Below are 21,579 nucleotides of genomic sequence, written 5' to 3' on the forward strand. Positions count from 1 at the left end.
TTTCATCACATGAGACAACTGTGAAGCTGGTAAATTACTTAACTCAATCTCGATCAACATAAATGCAGTTGCACTTACTAGTCTGATATTGCTCAACATTTCAAAGCCCATTTCTAATGATAATTGCAGTACGGTTATAAATGTATAACAAAGGAGGTCACTGCTTTTAGTACAAGCTTGATGGGATTTTAGTTTCAACCTACATGTTTATTTGGAAAGTAAAGTGATAGTGTTTTGTTAGTGATTTTGTTGTATTGTAAGGCAGACTGAATGGAACTGCATAACATCATTCTTGTGTCTGTATGCAAAATCAGTTTTTGCTATTGGGTCCAAGTATGGGTCACATTGGTTTCTATGCCTCTTATTTTAAAATCTTTGCTTTCAGGGTTTCATTTGTTCTACTCACATGGGCTAAAATTGAATGTTCTAAGAAAACAAAAACTTTGGTTTTGTTTTTTGGATGCAATACAGTGTTTATTGATTCTATTTCCAAAGATTTAAAACCAGTCATCTTCTCTCTATTAGTTATTTTCAGAAGAAAAAGAAAAGAAACATATGTGGTATTCAGTTTTGTCAAATGTAATTTGACTGAGCAGAGATGGACCTTAAATAAAGTTATTTAAAGAGTTTAGATAATATATGTATATATTGATGTACATTTACACAGTTTGGGAAAAAATTTGATTTTTGGATTATCAAAAGGGCTGGTGTGTGTGTTATTTTTTATTTACTATTTTGGTACTTTGTTTAAATCAGTTGTCTGTCTTAATTTATACTATCTTGTGTGACTTATTGTACTTCACTTTTATTATTGTATTAGCTTGGATTCTTCTTAAGTAGGGCATGAGTCCTGGGCATTTATTTCACTCTTTGATTTTGTACTTCCTATGTATCCATAGGACCCCTGGGTTTATAATTATTCACACTACATAGACTTGAAAGAACTCAATTTTAAATACCCTTTCTTTTCACATAAAAGTACAAGATTCCCTGCTTGCGTTTTTTTCTTGACCTGGTGTTTGAATAATCGGACAGAAAAAGGGAATTCACCCGAAATTTTATAATCAGCTAATCCTCTAAGCCAGTTCCAAATTTGAGCAATATCTGACAATCATATTTTTTTTCCTTTGATCATCCAATGTACACTTTTGTCCTCAATTTTTTTTTAGAAATATTTTGCATGCATATTAAAAAAAAAAAAAAAAATTACTGATAAAAGAGTCACTGGTCATTATACAAAGGATATATTGCTGCTAGGGGCAAAACGACATGGTCTCCGGTGTGTCATGTCACATCTTGAGGTGAAAAATTTATCAATACAATGCCTTGCAAAATGTAAATATTTTTCTTCTAAGCTGCAAATTTGCCTTTTTATTGTGACACAGCTTTGTCTAATTGATGGGTTCTATGCTGAAACATTGATGCTTTTTACAGGTACAACACATACTGACTGTTGACAGTCAGCATCGGCCTCTTATTCACATCATATTTCCTAAACCATATAATGGCATTTTGATTGAGTCAACCACTTGAGTAGATGATGGCTCATGTGGATGTTGTTTCCTCAGGGAAATGTACGTATTTGTAATGAACAGATAATATAAGTAATAAGAAATAGATATCCAGTTGAGAAGAATATGCTGTCAGAAAAGCATTATTACTGGCCATCTGTGTTTTTGATGCTTTCGACACAGTTCATTTAAATGAGCTTTTTTGCAGTTGCCACACCTCAGCAATGGGCTCACCTGGGGTATCTGTATTTTTTATTGGCAGAGATGTACATTTTTTCTTTGGAAATTTTTGTACTTTATAATTTATTTTTTATTTATTCCCCCCAACCCCTGAGGATTGTATTTTAGACATATCTTGTTTTCTTTCTTTTAAATAAATGGTCTCTAAACAATCTGCTCTCTGTCTACTACAATTTATTTCTAGAAATAATATGCAAAGCAAAAGCAACTTAATATTTTGTATGAAAGAGAAAAGCTCTGGCTGTTTATTGGTATTTGTATTCAGATCTGGTTAATTACATATGAAAGTTAAATTTCAATCTTGCATTTATAGTAACACCTTTTCTTTGAATGGTGGTAACTCAACAGAAAATTAAAAATCAAGTTGCCATCTGAATTTGTGGTAAATTACCCCAAAAGTAAAGCACTACATTGTGCAAGCACAATTCAGATCGGTTTCATTTAATGTGCATCTCAGAGACCCTTTAAGTCTTTTCTAAACCAAGCATTATATACCTGACAAGGCGCTTTGGGGATACACGTAGAAATCCTCAGAATCCGATGACGATTTTCAAACAGCTGATTAAGTAAAACAAAACACTGACCTGTCACTTTCATAGCTTTTATTAATATAATTTTCTTTTCATTTGGGAAAAAAATCCTCATCACCCAAATCAATTTCTTGAAGTAGGTGCCTCATTCAGGTGGATTATTGTGGATCTTGGGAATTGAAAGGGGGGGGTTATTTATTATTGTTTTTCTTGTGCACCATAGTACACAATGCATAGAGTTCATGAGAGATCCATCCATCATTCGCTTTGGATATCTTTACATTAATAAGTAAGGAATTCAAGAAGAATTTTAGACTAAATGCAAAACAAAGTCATAGGATGTAGGAACTAAAAGATTAGTTGATTTTTTTTGTCAGTGCCGATTTGAAGGTAGTACAAGTCCACGGGAAGTGCAGGAAGTCGACTGTCATCCTATTGGTGTCCTTTAGCTAACGAGCAAGTTAGCTGCCAGGAAAGGCAGCAAATGTAAAGCATTTTGGCAAAATGAATTGAAATATGCCGAGGAGAGTGAATTTTTAAAGACATTTGTGTTTTCCGCTGTAAAAAAAGTACCATGTTCCGCGTCGGTAGCAGGGCTACCTGGTGAGTTTATACTTGACTAAACGGCATAGTAACGTTAGCTGGTGCATTAAAATGTAACGTTAAGAACATATGTAGCTTAGCTGCCTGTCGTTTGTCGAGGAGTTACATTTTCGTACTATTACCCGTGATACTGAAAAAAACGAACGATAGTTTGTTTTAAGTTGGGAAGTTTTCACCGATTCCGGAGATGTTGGTTGTCACTGAGGTTTATTGTTGTCAGGAAACTAACCTTTACGCGTCAACACTTTAGCTAGCTAACAGCAGAAAATTGGGTTGTTGTCCAACGTTACTGGAAAGCAGCATTGCATATTAAAAGCTCAATGTCGCACATTTTATGTAATATCATTGATGGCTGCTTAGTGTGAGCCAGATCTCTTAGCGTTATTCAGTATCGTCATCGACATCATTGTATATTGCTTCATAAAATAAGTTCTACATATTGATGCTTCTATGATTTTACAACAACAGCAACTACCGTTTCTGTATCTTTCTTATAGAATGGTACAGGAACCACGAGCTCTCACTCTTACCATGTTTAATTAGTGATGTAGAAATAGTGCTTGCATAAAGAATAAGTATGATTTCGAAGGGAGAAATACAACATGAGAGAGAAATGAGAACAACTTTATTAATCTCGAAGGAAATTGTTGTGCCAGAGTTTCAAGTAAAAAACATAACAGTAATAGATAATAGTAGAAAGGAGGAATCAGGAGGAACATCAGTTATATATGAAGTTCTAGCTCTGATCAAATGACACTACTGATTGGATAGCTGTTGAAATGAATAGGGGCTTTAATTTGTGTGACATAAATATTAAATGTTGAAATGTAAAGATCAGTGGTGATATATATTAACTTCTCATTATACCAATAGTCATTTTCACTGTTATTTTTCTTCAGATATATTTGTTGGTGTATTGGCCTAACTGTTTAGAAGGGTGAGTTTGACTAAGTTGTATCATTTCTTTCTAACATCAGCATAGCTTGCAGGAACCTCGTCTCCACCAACATGGGGATACGTTTCCGGGTGCCTCTCCAGAAGTTACATCCTCTGTCCCGTGCCATCCACCATCGCTACTCGGGAAACACCAACCCCCAGCGTCCTCCTCATCGTACAGCAGCCCGTTATTTCACCTCCATGTCACGGTTGCCAATGAGGTCTCCGAAGCCTCCCCCGGGTTCAGGGGGACGTAGCTATCAGCAGCAAAGGAGCTTCTGGGTCGCCCGCCTAGCTGCAAGGCTGCTTAAGCTCCGATATATTCTCCTTGGCAGTGCAGTTGGAGGGGGGTACACAGCAAAAAAGGTAAATACATCTGCAGAACTTTTTAACTCCCAGATACCTATTTTTGATTGGGAACTCTTCCCCTAATTATCTGTATTAATACCAAACATTATTATATCCTTCACTTGTGAATGTGGAATGGTAGTTGTTAGATGTAAAGGTGAACTAATACAACTTGAAAGACTAAGGGCACACTGTGTAATCTCAACAAGTTACGACAATGTTATGCAGTTTTCCACTCCATAGTTCCAGCGCCACTCAACTCAATGTGGGCGAAGTCGTCAGAGGACGATATCACCAAACTGCCATATGATTTTTGAACTTGCCTTTTTGGCAAGTTTTGGAACTTGCTTTTTTGTCAAACACATAGCAGAATAGGGCCAAAGAAGGCTACAGGCAGCAAACCACAGCAGGTTTTGTTTTAAATCGCAGGTTCATTTCTTATGTGGAGGCCCACACTCAGTGATGTCAGTCTCTGGCCAGTCAGTGGCTGGCAGTCTGTCGTTGTCATGTTTTAGTATCAGCTTGCTTCACCTCACGAAGAATAGGTCCAAAAAAAAATGGCCAGGCACTACCCCACACTATCCCCACTCAGCAAAAAGAGCTGAATGGAGTCATGCTGGAACTGTGTAGTGAAGGGCCACATGTGCTATATGAGAAATGTAAAGATGTATCATTTTACCTTTAGACTTATGATGAATGGAAGGACATGCTGCCTGACTTCAGTGAATACAACTGGGTCATTCCTGACTTTGTCTGGGAACTAACGGAACAAATTGATCTTGGTGAGTCTTTTAATTTTAGTGTCATGCATTAAACACTTTACAGTTCAAATGTATCATAGATATTAAAATGATGGAATACTTGGCTACTATTTCTTAAAGTTAAAATCCATGCTTTGACATATGTAATAACTCAAAAGTTACTCTTGAAGTACAATTTATATGTGTGTCACTTTATTTATTTCCAGATAAACTGGCCAAAGCTCTCCCAGAGATCGAGGAGATAGCAAAGCTGTTACCTGACCTAGACAAGATAGGAGAGAACTTCACCTTCCTCAAAAGCCTGCTGTCTTCTGGTACATAATTCCCCTTTCCATTCTTGGGTTATTTACTTTGGACAGTTTATTTTCAATTGATAGGTTATGCTAGGTAGATCCAAACTTATGAAATAAATCTTAGGAATTCACCTTTTATCGGCTCTAAGAACTTGGGACCTCAGTATTAGCAGTTTAGTTGGCATATTTAAATCTTGGTCTGTCTTTGTCATCTAGCTTCTTCTTGAAATGGTCTTGGCGTGCTTTACGTCAGTGTGTCCACTGGAATGTTTCAAATTTAGAATTGGACTGTAGGAAAAGTTCTCTCGTGAAACCTGTCAAATCAAGATTTACATCTTTTAAAAGTAGCATGTCTTGCCCACTGAAAAAAAGAAGGATTTAAAGGGTATTCGGACTGTGGAGTTGTCAAATACCAAAGTCATATTCGTACCAATTAAATAATGGAATTATCAAATAGTGATTTCCAAGCCTGAAGAAATTTTGGAAAGAGTTATAGAAAGTTTCTTGACACAAATTATGTGGCTATCAGTTTCTCTTATTGTAATTAAATTTGCTTATTTTGATTAAATTGACATAACTTATTTAAATTTCAAAATACAACTATCTGACTTTAATGTGTGCATTTGCATTTCCTTTTTTTTTTTAACCTGAGGCTCTGGCATAGCGATTGCATTTTTTAATACACGCCATCCAGCTATGCCACCCTGCTTTGACCGTCACTTCTCTGCTTTTGCGTCTTATGATTTTTATCATGTGTTGTTCCTCCTTTCTCCTCCCTTCCCCTCCTGTCATCCCACAAATTCTTCACAGGTGTGAGTTTGGGTAGTGAAGTCAAAGGAGCTTCTGGTCTGCACCTAATGTTAGGTGTGTAAACCCGTGCTCAGTAGTGCTGCCCAGTCCCTCATTTCTTTCTGCTGCTGTAAGACCAACTTCTTGCCATGGTATTGGTATGGTTGTGGGCGTGCTCAGTTAGCAGACCTGAAGATTGCTTGCCTTGGTGGCACTTTTAAGGTGGTGGCAGAGTAGCTTTCATGAAAGATTTCACAGAAAGCTCTCCACTTGATTCTGCGTTTACACAGGAATGGATGCAATTTGAAGACATCCAATTATGAATGAATTGTATTTTCTAATGGTTCTTTACAAAAGCCTCTTTTTAGCCTCCTCCCCTTCTGTATTCTTAAAATATTCTGAAACAAGTAGGGCAATGGCAATTTGAATTAAAGACAAAGAAAATAGTGACAAATTGCCCTTCGTCGTCTCATAAAAAGGTATGATATTAAATGCATACCTAGTATAATTGCCTTTACAGTGTCCTCCTCTTAACCTTATTTAACCTGACTGTTCTTGGCTTAACTTTTTCTGATATGTTTTTGCCTCCTTTGACTTCTACCACCATTTCTCTCCCCTGGTCTGAATGGCCTGCTTTACTCTTTTATGGCTTTTTTCGAAGGCAAAGGGGTATTTTGCTTTTATTTAATGCCACTAAGATGTTTGGAAAAAAGTACAAAAATGCATACATCTCTTAAATCATACTAGTGACCAACAACTCTACTTTCAGACAAAAAAACAAAAACATTCTCATTATTGGTTATTTTCTCAATATTTGTTTAATTAATATGTTTTTTAAAAGTTTTTTAATCAATATATTCAGTACTTCAATGAGATGTCTTCAGTGTCCCCCCTAAAATATTGCTCTAATTAAAATACCTACATTTGATTTGATATGAGTAGGTATCAATTGTACACAAATTTTATGCAATGAAAACAATTCAGTGTTTCCAGTTTCATTGTATTTTTTTGAACGTGCTGGAGTTTTATGACCAGTCCAAGGTTTTCCAAACGTCTCATTCATAATCACTGACCTTTCTTTTCTAATAACAGGCATGCTTTTAATGATGGCTATCTGGCATCTTTTGACTATGGGAGTTGTAACTTGAAATTTTTGAGCAATGATCAATTCCTTCAGTATTTCACACTTTTAAATATATGATTTTGTGTTGTTTGTCCCCCAATAGAGACCTCTGGTGATCCTCCACTCAAAGCCACAGATGCTTCTACAGCTGCAACACAAGATGCCAGCGATAAGCAAAACAAAAAGGTGTGTCATAAAACCATCTTGACTGCTTTCCTTGCTCCACTTCACCTCAGCTCAGTCTCTCAAATCCTCTGTCTGCAGCTTGTCTCTCCTTAAATTAAGCATCAAAGTATGCAGAAATGCACTGATTTAACATTTTACACATTTAAAAATTTTATAGTGTGATACGTATACAGTGAATAAATCACACCTGTCCAACCGCCTCAGATGAGATTATTCATGAATTTTGGTGTGTTTTGATAGATTTTATATTCATATAACATGTGTCTTTTCGATAAAGATGAGTATTTGACAGTCTTTGAAAACTTGTCGCAATGGAATAAATATGGAACCAAAAAGTTAACTTATTTATAAACCACGGTATAGAAATGCTATACTGAAATGTATAAGGAAAATGCTTGGATATCACTTGACTATAAAATGTATTACAAATATTGGCCAATGTATTCCTATTTTAACAGATAAAAAGAACGCTATATGTCACAGTTTTGCCATATAGTGCCAAATTTAATGACACTGTCATCAAAACAGAATTTGTTAATTACCTTTTTTAAATATAATTGCTAAAATTGGTATTCTTCTAATTATGATGAGGTTTTAACATGTCAAGTGTGGAGTAGCTATGCACAACTCATTTTTAAGATCTAGTTGACCATTCAGAACACTTTGACTTGTAGTCAAGCAAGTCATGTAGACTCAAAAATTCGTCACAAGATAATGATGTCTTATATATGCAATATGATATATTATCAAGTCAAAATGGTTTCAAGGTAAGTTGCCGAGAGAAACAGCTGGAAATGGAGATGCAACATACTTCTGCATCTCAAGTCATTAAAGTGTGGCCATTTATTTGTTCCCTTTTTTCAATTTTCTGTCATATTCTTTGTCTATCCTATTCTGCAAAGTCACAAGTTAGAGTTCAATGCTATTTGATTTTCTGTTGTGTATTGGAACATTCTGCATAGTGGAGAAAAAAAAGATGAAAAGAAAAGAAAAGGTACTAAAATAGTCCTCTCCAATACCCATCTTTAATGGCGTTGTAGTTGCCACCAACATGACGTACAAAACATAAGACGGCTCTACTCACTATTTGATTTGTACTTTATGTAGCTTTATCTGGTTTGTGGCCAGAAGCAAAAGGTAGACTATAGCAGAGAAATGGTAAATGTCACAGTGTTCGGAACGCATGAGCTAATGCACATTCCCCCCGTTACATAGTACCCATGCTTCCCTCCATTATCATGTTGCTTGTATTGCTTCTTTAACTAATATCATCTTTGGCCGCATTACTATACATAAATTATAGTTTAATTTTCAATAGTGACTAGAACCCACAGAGCATCTTTACAAAATTTCCCTGTTTTTGATATAGCGACTATGAAAACCCAGTTATGTTACTGTATTTTGTTGAATGTAGACTCTGATCCAGCAGTGATGAATGAGTGTGGGGCAGAATCTTGTTGTTGCCACTTGCTGAGAGGTGCTGGTTGTGGTATTAGTTGCCTCTTCTGCCTTCAGTCTGGCAAAGTTTGGCATATGACTTTGTTGGATCACACTGAGGATGGTGGCAAGATTTCCAAAGCCAAAGACCCTGGCTCTGTGATGTGTGGGCCTTAAAGAAATTGAGATACTAAGTCTGTACAGAAGGGATGTCAACCACAGACATGATCTGGTGTTGTACTGTCGGCATTGTCTTTGGAATGCAGCATTGGCCTGTGTGGCGCACCAGCCAAATGGCTGTTTTTTTTTCCCCTGCTGCTACCTCTCTCTCATTATGACATACCCCAGCAGGGTCTGCTTGGCGAGCTCATTCTTATTCAGCAGCAGATCCAGCGGCACGAGGAGGAGGTCCGGCGGGCCGCTGAAGCCAATAGTTCACGTAAAGCACCACCAGAGCCTGTTCCCAGTCCGCCTTCGAACCCCAGCCCCCCTCAACAGAAACGCAAGGTGAAGGTCCCATCCCATTTAGATCAGCCCTATCCCTATCAAATACAAACGCCTATCAATAGACCAAGAAGAACAGGAACGAAATGCATGTTGGATTAATTTAAACCATTAATTTCTGCCAACAAGATCAAACTTTGCAACACCAAGCTATTCCTTGGTAGTGTCTCTTGTTTCCTCCTCGGCAATATGTTGCAAATTAGCCCCATTGACCCTTTTAGGTATGTATAGCGGGATGTTGTCAGAATATCTCTGGTGTCCAAACCCAACAGTGAAGTCACAGCATGCCATTATGTCCAAGAGCATCATTGTGAGAGGCCCCAGAAAGTGTATTTCCCAACTAAAATGAAGTCTGCCTTTACCTTATTGTGAAGAATTAAGGAATTTTGAATTGTTAACAGTCAGTTATTATTTTATCTGTAAGTTGGAATGAAAGTGCTTTTCCTCACTGCAAAGTGTAACAGTGTCATTTGGAGGGCATGCCATGCACAAATCCTGATACCCTGGTTCAAGATTACTTATCTCTGCCTCACTCTCTCGTACAACGGAACAGAAAAACTGAGCAAACAAGTACTCAACCTAATGCTTGGAAGCATTGCATGTAGTGGAGTGGCAAGCTGCTGCATGGTGTGAGTTGCAATACATATGATGTACCTTCAGGGGAGCCTAATTCTAAACATCTTTGAGGATATAAAGTTATCATAGTCTGGTGTTTAAATTAATACTGCTCTAGTTTCGAAATCCTTTGTCCTATCGTTGATCTACCTCAGAAGTTGCCATTAAGCACATTTGCTGCTCTCATGGTTTTTTTTGTATTAACAGCACTTGATAATGTAGTGTGGTGTGTGTTTATTAAAGTCCCTCTCCCCAGCTGCGACTCACATGTATTCATGTAAGCTATGTCTCTTGTTTTCTGCTCTTTCTTGTAATCCCAACAAATATTTTGCAGGTGTGCAAACTATACAATCAAAGTGTTTTTAGTGGTTTGTGGGAATTAAATGTTTAAATTGTGACGTATTTTTAGATGTCCCTCTTTGTTTGTGTAAATCATGGCTGAGTAACAATAGAATCATTTTTGTTTGCCTGACCTGATTCTTTCCCCTTTTGATCCAGTAACTTCACTTCTATCTCTGATTCCTTCTTTAATACAATTTGCACGTAATTGACCTTTTGGTGGTGACAGTTATTCATGCTTGTGAAGTTGCACAGTGAGAGTAATGGGAACTCCTTGAGCATGCCTGAAAGGGAATGTTTATTCAACTTGTTGCTGCTGTTTTTTGTTCTTCTCCTTTGACCAGTCATCAGACAAAGAGAAAATAGACCAGCTACAAGAAGAACTGCTTCGTACACAGGTACAGTAGCTTTAGTCATGTGTTGAATAAAGCAACAGCATTTTGTCATACAAGTTGCCTGGCTTAAGACTCGTTCTGTTTTTGGTAGTTGGACATTTCCATTTCCTCCCAAGCCAATAATTTTGGTTACCACCTCTTGTGTCTTTGTTTTGTGTTTTTCAAGCAGTTTGCATCATTCATTCAGAAAGTCTACCCTAACCTACATCTATTTTAGACAGAACAGTATGTGCTTCATTAATAAATTGTAAGAACAAAGTCTCTGTTCATATGGTGTTCCTTCTATTTTAATAGCTTTATAAAACATTCTGTTGGTCATAGATCTCATGATTTTTACGTCACCAAAAATAATTTCATGACATACATTGTGAATTGTTTGCCTAAAAACTGAAATTTATTTTATCCTTGATGTTAGTATTATTAAATTCCAGACTAACTATGATTGTCTATTGATGTAATCCTTACACGTTTCCCAAATCAAAGTCTCCATTATGATCTCCAAATGCAGGATTGAGACACTTCTGAGTGTTTTGGTTTCTACAACACAATCCTGCAAATATCTTTCCATTTCGAAGCAGTATTAGTAGTGTCAGTATTTTTCCATGTCTGCACCGAAACTATTTTTACATGTTCATTCATTTGTATAATTAAACTTAATCATCTGCTGGTCATTTCACTTTATATTCATGTTGCAACCTGCGTCATTCTTGATTGACACTCTATGGATGCTTAAACTGTTAATTTGGCTGCCGAGAAAAACCAAGAGGATGTTTGGCACAGGAAATGTGACCATATTAGTAGACCGAGACATCCATCCATCTTTCCCCGCTTATCTGGAGTCGTGTTACGGGGGCAGCAGTTGGAGCAGTGAGACCCAGACCTCCCTCACCCCCTGTCACATGGTCCAGCTCCTCTGGGGGGGACCCAAAGGTGTTCCCAGACAGTGGGAGCACTTTTACTATTGACCAAGTTGAAACTGAGTCTGTTAATCCAATAAATTTAACATATAGTTGTTTAATCTAACAGTGATATTGCTGGATTGTTTCATTTTCCACTGCTTAAAGTTGTGGCAACCAAATGAGAAAATGGGAGTAAAATGCTTTATAAAATTTTAAGTACAGCTAATGTCTTTTGTAACATGCCGTTCATTCATAGCTAAAATATCAACGCATGTTGGAGCGACTGGAGAAGGAGAATAAAGAGTTAAGGAAAGTTGTTCTGCAAAAAGATGATAAAGGAATCCATCAAAGGAAAGTGAAGGTAGGTTTTCACATCCAAACAGAAACAGTAAATAGCCTTGTCATTTTCAGAATTACAACTCTTGGATTTAGTCTATTTTGAAATGCAGTTGGTGATTCCAACATGTTTTACTACAATACTATGTTGCTTGTTCTGTTGTAATTGTTCATCATAGTTTCATAAGTTAGTTTTTGTTTCACAAAATGTGTGAAGTTCCATTTGAATATGCGGGATTTTTCCTGCTTCACCATCTCCCCCAGAAATCCCTCATTGATCTGTACTCTGAAGTTCTTGACATATTGTCTGACTATGATGCCAACTACAACACTCAGGACCACTTACCAAGGGTAAGTACTGTTCTTCAAAAAATCCTGATAAAAAGTGCCTAATAAAGAAATTAATTTTTATTTCCATTATTATTATTCTGAGACGCCCCCATCCACCCTTGCTTACATGACCATGTATTCACTTTCTCATTCACTTAAATGAAAATGCACTGTAAAACTGTTGATGCACCTGCACTTGGTAAATATATATATATATTTTTTTTTTTGCAACTGCACCTTAGCACTCCTTTCACTTGAAAAAAATCAACCCTTACAATATCTACCACAGCATAACTTGTTTTTCTTTTCTGTACTTTGCACCGTGAGTCTTAGAGTAACGCTATTTCAATGCGCTGTATGTGTGAACAAACGGCAGTACTGATAATAAAGTTAACTCTGACTTGTATTAGTTCTTCTCATCGGAAATTGATTACTTTACCCAAGGACTTTATTTGTTTATTGTCTTAAGTTTCTGCATCTTCTCTGGTGAAAGTCTTCAACTGATTAGTGTTATTTATACAGGGTATATATTTGTGTGCATAAAAATATATATATATATATGTGTGTGTGTGTGTGCGCGCACACGCACGTGTGCGTGTGTGTAAGAGAGATATCTTTTTAATAGTAGTAGTTGGCTGTTAAGCGATACTGTTAATGAATCAGAATGTTCTACTGATTACATGACATCCTCTCCCCCAACTTTTTTCTGACCCTCTTTGACATTTTCTTCTATTTAGTACATTTATTTATCTGCATTCATGTTTTTCCCAACTTTTTCTGCTATTTCAGGTGGTTGTGGTAGGAGATCAGAGTGCAGGGAAGACTAGTGTGCTTGAGATGATAGCCCAGGCTCGGATCTTTCCGAGGGGCTCTGGAGAGATGATGACTCGTTCTCCCGTTAAGGTGTGGTTGACTAGATTGGCAAGTCTTTGTTTGATCAAATACTTTTATTGAGATACAGGCTATGACTACACATTGTCAGAAACTTTTTTTTGACATAAAAATAAAAACAGTTTTATATACTTGGATATCATACGGCGTGCATGCATTCATGTGTGGAAATTGTTTTTTTTTTTTTTTTTTTTTTCAGAAGTTCAACTATCAAATATTGATACATTTTAATATTTCTGCAGGTCACACTAAGTGAAGGCCCCCATCATGTAGCTATTTTCAAAGACAGTGGACGAGAATTTGATCTTACCAAGGAGGAGGATGTAAGTCATGGAGCCATAAACCCCAGCCAATATCTCAGAACAGTCTTAGCTACCTGGTTATACTTAATGTTTATCGATCTTTATGCTCTGCAGCTGGCTGCACTGAGGCATGAGATTGAGCTGAGGATGAGAAAGAGTGTGAAGGAGGGCCAGACAGTCAGCTCTGAGGTTGAACATCAAATATCTATTCTTTTTTTTTTTTAGGTTAGATATTGTTATTAAAAATGTTATTTTTTCTTATCAGACTATATCTTTAAGTGTCAAGGGACCTGGAATCCAGAGAATGGTGCTTGTTGACCTCCCAGGTGTCATCAGTGTGAGTACAAACAACACTAAACTCAATTTAATTAGACATAATTTGTTTAATAAACAATAAACCCCTTTTTACATATTGAGTTTTTATTCCAGAGTTTAAATATCTTGTTTTTCCTCAGACGGTGACCGCAGGCATGGCATCAGACACAAAGGAAACAATCTTTAGCATCAGCAAGGCCTACATGCAGAACCCTAATGCAATCATCCTCTGTATTCAGGGTAAGCTAGGAGCATGCCATTCCCTGTAACTGATGTTATATGAAGTCATCAGGTTGCATCTTGAGCAGTATTTGACTGAAATTCAAAAATGGCTTTTGTCACTTTTCTGTGATATAAATTGTTACCCTTAAGTTATATTATCATAACTTTTCTCTCTCTTTTTTTTTTTTTTTATCCAGACGGCAGTGTGGATGCAGAGCGGAGCATTGTAACTGACTTGGTCAGTCAAATGGACCCCCATGGGAAAAGGACTATCTTTGTTTTGACCAAAGTTGACCTGGCTGAGAAGAATCTGGCTAGCCCCAGCAGAGTAAGATGGCTGAACTGGTCATTAGAGTTGTCATTTGGACCAAAAAGGCAGTTTAACAATTACATCATTGCAAAAGTTGTAATTTTTAACATACATTTTTTTTGCTGATTTTCATCACCATACTAATAGAAGTATTAACAGAAATGATTGCTGAATCAGTTACTACTTTCCTTCAATCTTTAGTATATAAAATTGTGCATAATTCCACATTGGAATGGCAGCTATATGTTGCTGCTCCACAAGAGGGAGCTCAGGCGGTGTTTGGGAAATCTGAAGCAAGGATTAGTTAAGTAAGCCATATTAGACTGATCTTGCATTTTTCTTTTAGATCCAGCAAATAGTTGAGGGCAAGCTGTTTCCCATGAAGGCCTTGGGCTACTTTGCTGTTGTGACAGGAAAAGGTAACCAGCACCAGCATCATCCATTGACTCCACATTTTTTGATGGAAAGTCACTTAATCTCCATGTTTTTGTCCTCACCTTATTTCAATCTGGGAATGATGTCTATTCTTCTCCAGGGAGCAGTGGTGAAAGCATAGACTCTATTAAAGACTACGAGGAGGACTTTTTCCAGAGCTCCAGATTACTACGGCAAGTCACAACATTCACCATAACATCATTGTTCATAGGATGAAGTTCATTTAACAAGGAATCTACACTTCCATGTAGGGATGGCATGTTGAAAGCGCATCAGGTCACAACCAAGAACTTGAGTCTTGCTGTTTCTGACTGTTTCTGGAAGATGGTTCGGGAGTCTGTTGAGCAGCAAGCAGATGTCTTCAAAGGTATGATCATTCTTATAGGCCTTTTCTATTAAAGTACGTCCTTACCTAAAGAATGTGTTTTATTCGCAAGTATTCTTATTATGTACTGGTTTCATAATTTACTTTCTGAGAACTTGTTTCTTTAAAGTAGACGTACATTTAGATTTTGAATGAAGCTTCTACTTTCTTGTTATTTTCACAATTAGCACTAATTTTTCCCAACAAGAAGATAAATATAAAATGGATGTTTATATTATGAGAGTCTCATTAACATTATCTGCATTAGTTCAATACCCCTGCAGCCAATTTCTAAATAATATGATCACCGCTTCAAGAATCTCTCATAGTATCCATTAACTGTAGAGAGACCAAGTGATGCTAGTCTCACCTCACATTCTCGTACAATTTTCAGCCTGTTTTGCTCAACCAGCACTGCCACCTCTCCTTCAGTCCTACTTTGCTGCTGCAATTAGTCTAGACAATCACGGGCCCATTGCAAACACCATAAGAGATTTATGGCCATGAAACTGTAGTTCCCGTAGGCCCATTGTGTGTCGTATTGATCCACAGCCCATCAAATCACGCCCAGCCATTCTCCCAACACACTTGGTGCCAACATGTCTCCGCAAACTAGCAATTAGTCTAATCTCCACTGTGGATAGGGAGCTGTGAGAGGGGACAGTGATCTTTTTAACGGACCAGTTGTGCGTGTGCGTGTGCGGACATGTTACGCATGCTATAGCTGTCTGGGAGCTGCAAAGTAAAATAAAATGAAAAATTAATTTTAATTGAGTGGCATATTCAATGACTAAAATCCACAATAAACTTTCAGGGGACAGGTATCATTAAGGCAAGAGTGTAAGCATTTGAGAAATTATACGTCATGATATAAAATCAGTTCTCTTTGTGGGTCCATCAGTCTCAGTGCTTCTGATTTTGCAAGACCATAAATAAAATTTCGCATTTCTTTGGGATTTTTTGGGTGGATATTAATTTGCTGATAATAGTTGAAGTGCATACATTTGGGTTTTTTTTTAACTCTCCATGTTGATCTCATTCCAGTCTACATGCACAAGTGTGCTTTGTAATTGATATTTCAATGCACATTTGGCTATAAACGGCTGAAATAGATAAGATTAATATTAAAAAATTTTTTATTAAGAAACGTCCTTGATATTAAAGTGTAAGACCTTGGTCCAATATTTAAAATTGTTGTGATCAAATAATCAAAATCAATAATCAACTTTACTGCAGCATCCCGCTTCAATCTGGAAACTGAATGGAAGAACAACTACCCTCGCTTGAGAGAGTTGGACAGGGTAAGGCAAAACAGTACAACACTTACATTTCACTCACTGACCTCATAATTGATATCTTCAAGAAAAAAAAAGTTACATCCAGCAAAATCGTTTCCCTTATTATACCCACACACACACTCATGCATGCATGCATGCGAATATATATATATACTTGCATTTGCCCAAATTAAGCAAATTGCATTGAATACTGATCTTTTACTTTTCTTTGCAGAATGAACTGTTTGAAAAAGCCAAAAATGAAATCTTGGACGAGGTTATCAGTTTGAGTCAAGTGACTCCACAACACTGGTAAGTAAATTTATATGAATTTTGAAGTGAACATTTATGGTTCATTTCCAGTATATAAATGCAATTACAATCAAAATGTAATCATTATTATATAAATTAAAGTATTGATTGAGTATTGAAGTTGTGATTTTTCTTTTTTTTCCCCCAATATTTTTCATAGCAGTTCATATTAAAGTTAGATGTGACTGTTAACATATTTTGATAGACAGATTCAAAATTTTAGGTGTAGTTTTTCATAGATTTATAAACTTTTATAACTTTTTTCTATCCCTTATGTTATCAAGCAATGGCAGTGAGTAATCCTTTCTTTATTTACTAAGAATTGATTAGATCAATGCAGCCATAAGTAAACACTTTCAGCATACAGCTTTTATTTATTTTTTCCATTTTTGTTTTTAGGTGACATCAGTGATTTGGTTTTACACTTAAATCATTGGAAACATCTCTAGAAAATTATTTAAGAACTTTTTGAGGTTTTAGGGCATGATGTGCTTGAAGCTGTGAAAACCAAGATTTGTTTGTTTTAGACTTTATGAACAGCACTCTACTGCATTTACTTGAATTTGATTGAATCTGTTAGTCATGCTATGTTACTCTTATATTCGGTCTGATATTCAATTAAAAAAAATACACGAATACAGAACTGAAATGTATTTTTTAACTTAGTTTATTTGGGATGTTTTGGTCTTCATCAAATGGGGAACAGTAACTGTTAGGTATACAGTTGGAATATTTATTTATATTGCTCGGATACAGTACAAAATATAAATTGGGAAGCTATTCTTATCTTTTAGTTAATGATGCATGAATATTAATTGTTCAGTACACCCAAGGAGAACTTTGGTAAATGGGATAAATGCATGGTGTGTGTGCTCCTTTTTTGTTGTTTTTTTCCCCTAGTGTGCACAACCTCAGTTCTCTTAGATCAATAGTCTGATGAATGGTCCATGGACAGGAACAAGGGTGGCCCTGTTAGCTAGCCAACAGCCAACCAGCACTATTGGAGATCATGCTTATTGACAGTGAAGACTGCTAGCCAGAACAAAGGGGAGCATAATGAAATATGAGCATTCATTTATGATAAATGAGAGAGGCACATCACTTTTATGGTCCCATGGGGATTTGGGGCTGGTGATCTCTCATGGTAAGAGCTGCTGTGTAGAAACAGAGTGAGGGTGGGGAGGATGTTACAGTTCAATTTAAAGCGTTTTTAGGATCAAGAGTCAAGTGCAATCACAGCTCTGACAAGTTAAAATCTCTCCACCATCAGCTCTCTTTTCTTCTCTTTTCAGTCTCTCTGGGTCTTTTATGGGTTTAGCTAAATGGATAAAACATGGTTTTAAACACTGCTGGATCTTTGAATGAAAATAAGTCAATCTTTTTTAAAAAAAAAGGCAATTGTGTATAAAATGCAAAGTACTCACAGTATGTCACTGGACCTCACATCAAGATCTCACAAGCAAGCCCTGGGAAAAGAAGTTGATGAGTAACCCAAGCCATGTTGCCAAATGTGTAGATATTGTATCTTTTTTTCCAGGGAGGCAATTCTGCAAAAGAAGTTGTGGGAAAGGGTTTCTACTCATGTGATTGAGAACATATACCTACCTGCTGCCCAAACAATGGATTCTGGGACCTTTAACACCACCGTAGACATCAAACTGAAGCAATGGACTGACAAGCAGCTCCCGCACAAAGCACTGGAGGTAATTTTGCAATTTTAGCATCATTATAACCCGAGTCAGTGTCGCACATTTCTTATTTAAAATTTTGCTTATCTCATAAACTGCAGAAAAAATTTGAAATATTACATTGGGCAATGAACAGAGTCAAATATATGCAATGAAATATCCATGTACTTCAGCCACAATTGAGGCCACATCACAATCTGCAAAGTCTTCATGCCATGAAATTGTAAGCCACTAACGGGGATGTGCCTTTCTTTTATACTTTTTATTAAACATTCCCCCCTGTGATACACCAGATACTGGCATTATCATCCATGGCAATAAAGAAAATGAAAAGTCGAAATCGTTTTTTTATGGCAAAAATATTTCATGAAGAATGCTGAAAACTGAATGTAGGATAAATCACTTCCCTTTGAAAGTCTTCCTGGAAAGACCCTGGTGAAAAATGATACGAATATTCCAAAGTCTTACACAAATACCTGGCCAGATAACCTTCCTGATTCTGAAAGGTTTTATGAGAAAATGTATAGGAAAAAAAACAACTCACTAGATATATCATGCTTAATAGTTCTAATTTTAAGAGTAATATTTCTTAATTACAAACAAATGGCATGCTTTTGATCACAATAGTTCTTTTATCTCTCTGTCAAGCATGTGGGAATTACTGAAATACCAAATAGAAACATCCACTGAACATGTCTAACTTGCAGATTCTGTAGCCTTATAAAATGCATACAGGTTCTGAAACATGAAATATGGAATAAGTGGGGTAAATCTTTGACCTTAAGGTCATCATTTTTATGTCTGTATTGTGAAAGATTCTTGGAAAAATTTACTTGAAAAGATCCGTTCAGTGGTCGGAGAATTAAATATCTGTGTAAATCGTGAACTTTTCCAATACACACCACATATGTATTTGCATATATGTGTATTATTTTATTTAGCTTTTTTTACCCACAGATTTTAGAGGGACCGGTATTTAATATTCCTCAAGCCCCCTCCTCAACATACCTACAGCAGCTGTGAAAGACACTATTGATCCTATGATAACACGAGTGTTCAACTTCCTGCATTCTGCTTTGTTTGTCTCCAGGTTGCCTGGGAGACGCTGCAGGAGGAGTTTGCCCGTTTCATGGCTGAATACAAAGGCAAGGACCAGGACGACATTTTTGACAAGCTGAAGGAGGCAGTGAAGGATGAGAGCATCAAGAGGCACAAGTGGAATGAGAGGGCCATGGACAGCCTGGTAAGCACACACCGCTACCCCTCAAATGAAAACAAGGTCACAGGGTGCAGATACACAAGTTTACTTAATACTTCAATTCCAAAAGGCAATTGAATCTTCATATTCAGCCCATTTTTATTTATATAGCACCGATTCATGTCAAAGTTTATGTCAGGCTACCTTTTATAAGGACCAGGTGTAGAGAAGGATTATTTTGGGGGCTCTATGGTGAAGGTGATGCTCTCATTATTTGAATTGGCTGATGATTCTCCTCGTTACTAACAGATATTTTTGATGGTGCGTACAGTTAGCAATTATTTTATTTCACAGCACAGACAATAAAGAACATAATCCCTTATAGTTTATTAAGATCACACCATTGAATCTCACTTGAGAATCTCAATAACTGTAATTATATGATACATACTAAAAGACAGCAGTAAATAGTTTTGAGGCAGGGGCTGAGTTGATTTTAAAAGCCAAGATTCGTGAATTAATTTAGAGGGAGTGTACAGGATGATCCACTGACAAGACAGCAAATAAGCATGTTTGTTTTTTTATACTGTGTATGTATGTATGTATGTATGTATGTATGTATGTATGTATGTATGTATGTATGTATGTATGTATGTATTTATTTATTCATGTATTTGTTTGTTTGTTTTTCTGCTACCCTGCGTCTCTATTAGAGGGTGATCCAACATAATGCCCTGGAAGACCGGTCTATCACAGACAAGCCCCAGTGGGATGCAGCAATCCAGTTCATGGAGGAAACCTTGCAATCACGTCTCAAAGACAGTACGTTCACCATGATGGTTTCATTAAATGTCAGTTCTTCATGATGGTTCAGCACTGGGTTTCCGCAGACCTGTATGTTATTTAGATCCGTTTTAAACACTGAATATACTGACATCACAGCTTAACATGTTTTCCTGGAACAATTTTTCATTTTATGGCTGCCGCTTTTGCATGGAAATCTGCCATTATATTGACACTAAAGGAGGCTGACAACATGTCTTTGAAAATAAAATCTCAGGATTAGATTCTCTGTTTCTAGCACTCTTGACTTACCATTAGATGATTGAGTAAAATACGTTGGAAACAGAATTCAAACTGGGCAAAATACCGTTTAATCGTGTTGTTACTCTACATTGTCAATACTTGTGCAGCTGAATCAGTAATCAGAGACATGGTGGGTCCAGACTGGAAGCAGAGGTGGTTGAACTGGAAGAACCGAACTCCAGATCAGGTCAGGATATTCAATTTTTTGAAATAGGTACCATCAAAGACTCAGTCAAAGCCATTTGAAGTTGTGAACTAATTACAGCACAAATATATTTCACTGGGAATACAACCAACTTTGTAAATTTGCTCTTCGCCTATGATTAATCTTGTAGCACATCCGTAATGAAACAAAATCAGAGCTGGAGCGCTTGCTGAAGTTGCATGATGACCATACAGCTTACTTGGCCAACGACGAGGTCACCACAGTCCGGAAAAATCTAGAGGGACGAGGCGTTGAAGTTGACCCTGTGCTGGTAAAATCAATTTTCTTGTCTTGTTAATTACTTGCATTTATTTTCTAATTTATCCTATTTTAAGATATTTATTTACCTATTCCTTTGTTTTTCATTTTTTGCATGGACCCCTCATTAATTCCTGGTTTACTAACTACTTTCATGATTCAGATTAAAGACACCTGGCATCAGCTATATCGAAGACATTTTCTGCAAAAGGCACTGGCCCACTGTAACCTCTGCAAGAGGGGCTTCTACTACTATCAGAGGCACTTTGTTGACTCTGAGGTAAAGGGAGAAGATTCATCCCTCGGGTGACATTTTTCATCTTCATGTGTAACATTCAAGTGGTCTGTTTGTGTACATCTGATGTGTGTGACTGTACAATTCACAGTTGGAGTGCAATGATGTGGTGTTGTTTTGGAGGATTCAGAGGATGCTGGTTATCACAGCCAACACTCTTCGACAGCAGCTAACCAATACTGAGGGTATGGAGTAGGCACTTTTAATAGAATGCTAAATTCTGAAGTTTTAATACCGATATTTCTA

At 36.9% G+C, this 21,579-nt stretch overlaps 1 protein-coding gene across 3 annotated transcripts in view; it reads left to right on the forward strand.

Moving 5' to 3' along the window:
• The first annotated feature begins 2,722 nt into the window (after window positions 1-2,722).
• Window positions 2,723-21,579, forward strand: part of opa1 (OPA1 mitochondrial dynamin like GTPase) — a 35,643-nt gene continuing 16,786 nt past the window's right edge. Inside the window, exons 1-28 of one of the 3 annotated variants that reach the window (XM_086161429.1) lie at window positions 2,723-2,884; window positions 3,862-4,186; window positions 4,854-4,950; window positions 5,136-5,243; window positions 6,033-6,086; window positions 7,238-7,320; window positions 9,106-9,264; window positions 10,560-10,613; window positions 11,766-11,870; window positions 12,110-12,196; window positions 12,965-13,078; window positions 13,309-13,389; window positions 13,483-13,557; window positions 13,634-13,705; window positions 13,824-13,923; window positions 14,103-14,233; window positions 14,562-14,634; window positions 14,751-14,823; window positions 14,902-15,017; window positions 16,251-16,315; window positions 16,527-16,603; window positions 18,141-18,306; window positions 19,382-19,534; window positions 20,203-20,311; window positions 20,683-20,762; window positions 20,911-21,051; window positions 21,202-21,318; window positions 21,425-21,518. In XM_086161429.1, coding sequence (XP_086017555.1) covers window positions 2,856-2,884; window positions 3,862-4,186; window positions 4,854-4,950; window positions 5,136-5,243; window positions 6,033-6,086; window positions 7,238-7,320; window positions 9,106-9,264; window positions 10,560-10,613; window positions 11,766-11,870; window positions 12,110-12,196; window positions 12,965-13,078; window positions 13,309-13,389; window positions 13,483-13,557; window positions 13,634-13,705; window positions 13,824-13,923; window positions 14,103-14,233; window positions 14,562-14,634; window positions 14,751-14,823; window positions 14,902-15,017; window positions 16,251-16,315; window positions 16,527-16,603; window positions 18,141-18,306; window positions 19,382-19,534; window positions 20,203-20,311; window positions 20,683-20,762; window positions 20,911-21,051; window positions 21,202-21,318; window positions 21,425-21,518 — 2,938 coding nt within the window. In that variant the 5' untranslated portion in view covers window positions 2,723-2,855. The remainder of the gene's footprint in view (window positions 2,885-3,861; window positions 4,187-4,853; window positions 4,951-5,135; window positions 5,244-6,032; window positions 6,087-7,237; window positions 7,321-9,105; window positions 9,265-10,559; window positions 10,614-11,765; window positions 11,871-12,109; window positions 12,197-12,964; window positions 13,079-13,308; window positions 13,390-13,482; window positions 13,558-13,633; window positions 13,706-13,823; window positions 13,924-14,102; window positions 14,234-14,561; window positions 14,635-14,750; window positions 14,824-14,901; window positions 15,018-16,250; window positions 16,316-16,526; window positions 16,604-18,140; window positions 18,307-19,381; window positions 19,535-20,202; window positions 20,312-20,682; window positions 20,763-20,910; window positions 21,052-21,201; window positions 21,319-21,424; window positions 21,519-21,579) is intronic. The other 2 variants (XM_086161430.1, XM_086161431.1) reach the window with 2 other exon arrangements.

The sequence above is a fragment of the Fistularia commersonii genome, chromosome 16, assembly GCF_037954325.1.
Source record: "Fistularia commersonii isolate RoL2024-O1a breed Wild chromosome 16, RoL_Fcom_v1.0, whole genome shotgun sequence".
NCBI lineage: Eukaryota > Metazoa > Chordata > Actinopteri > Syngnathiformes > Fistulariidae > Fistularia > Fistularia commersonii.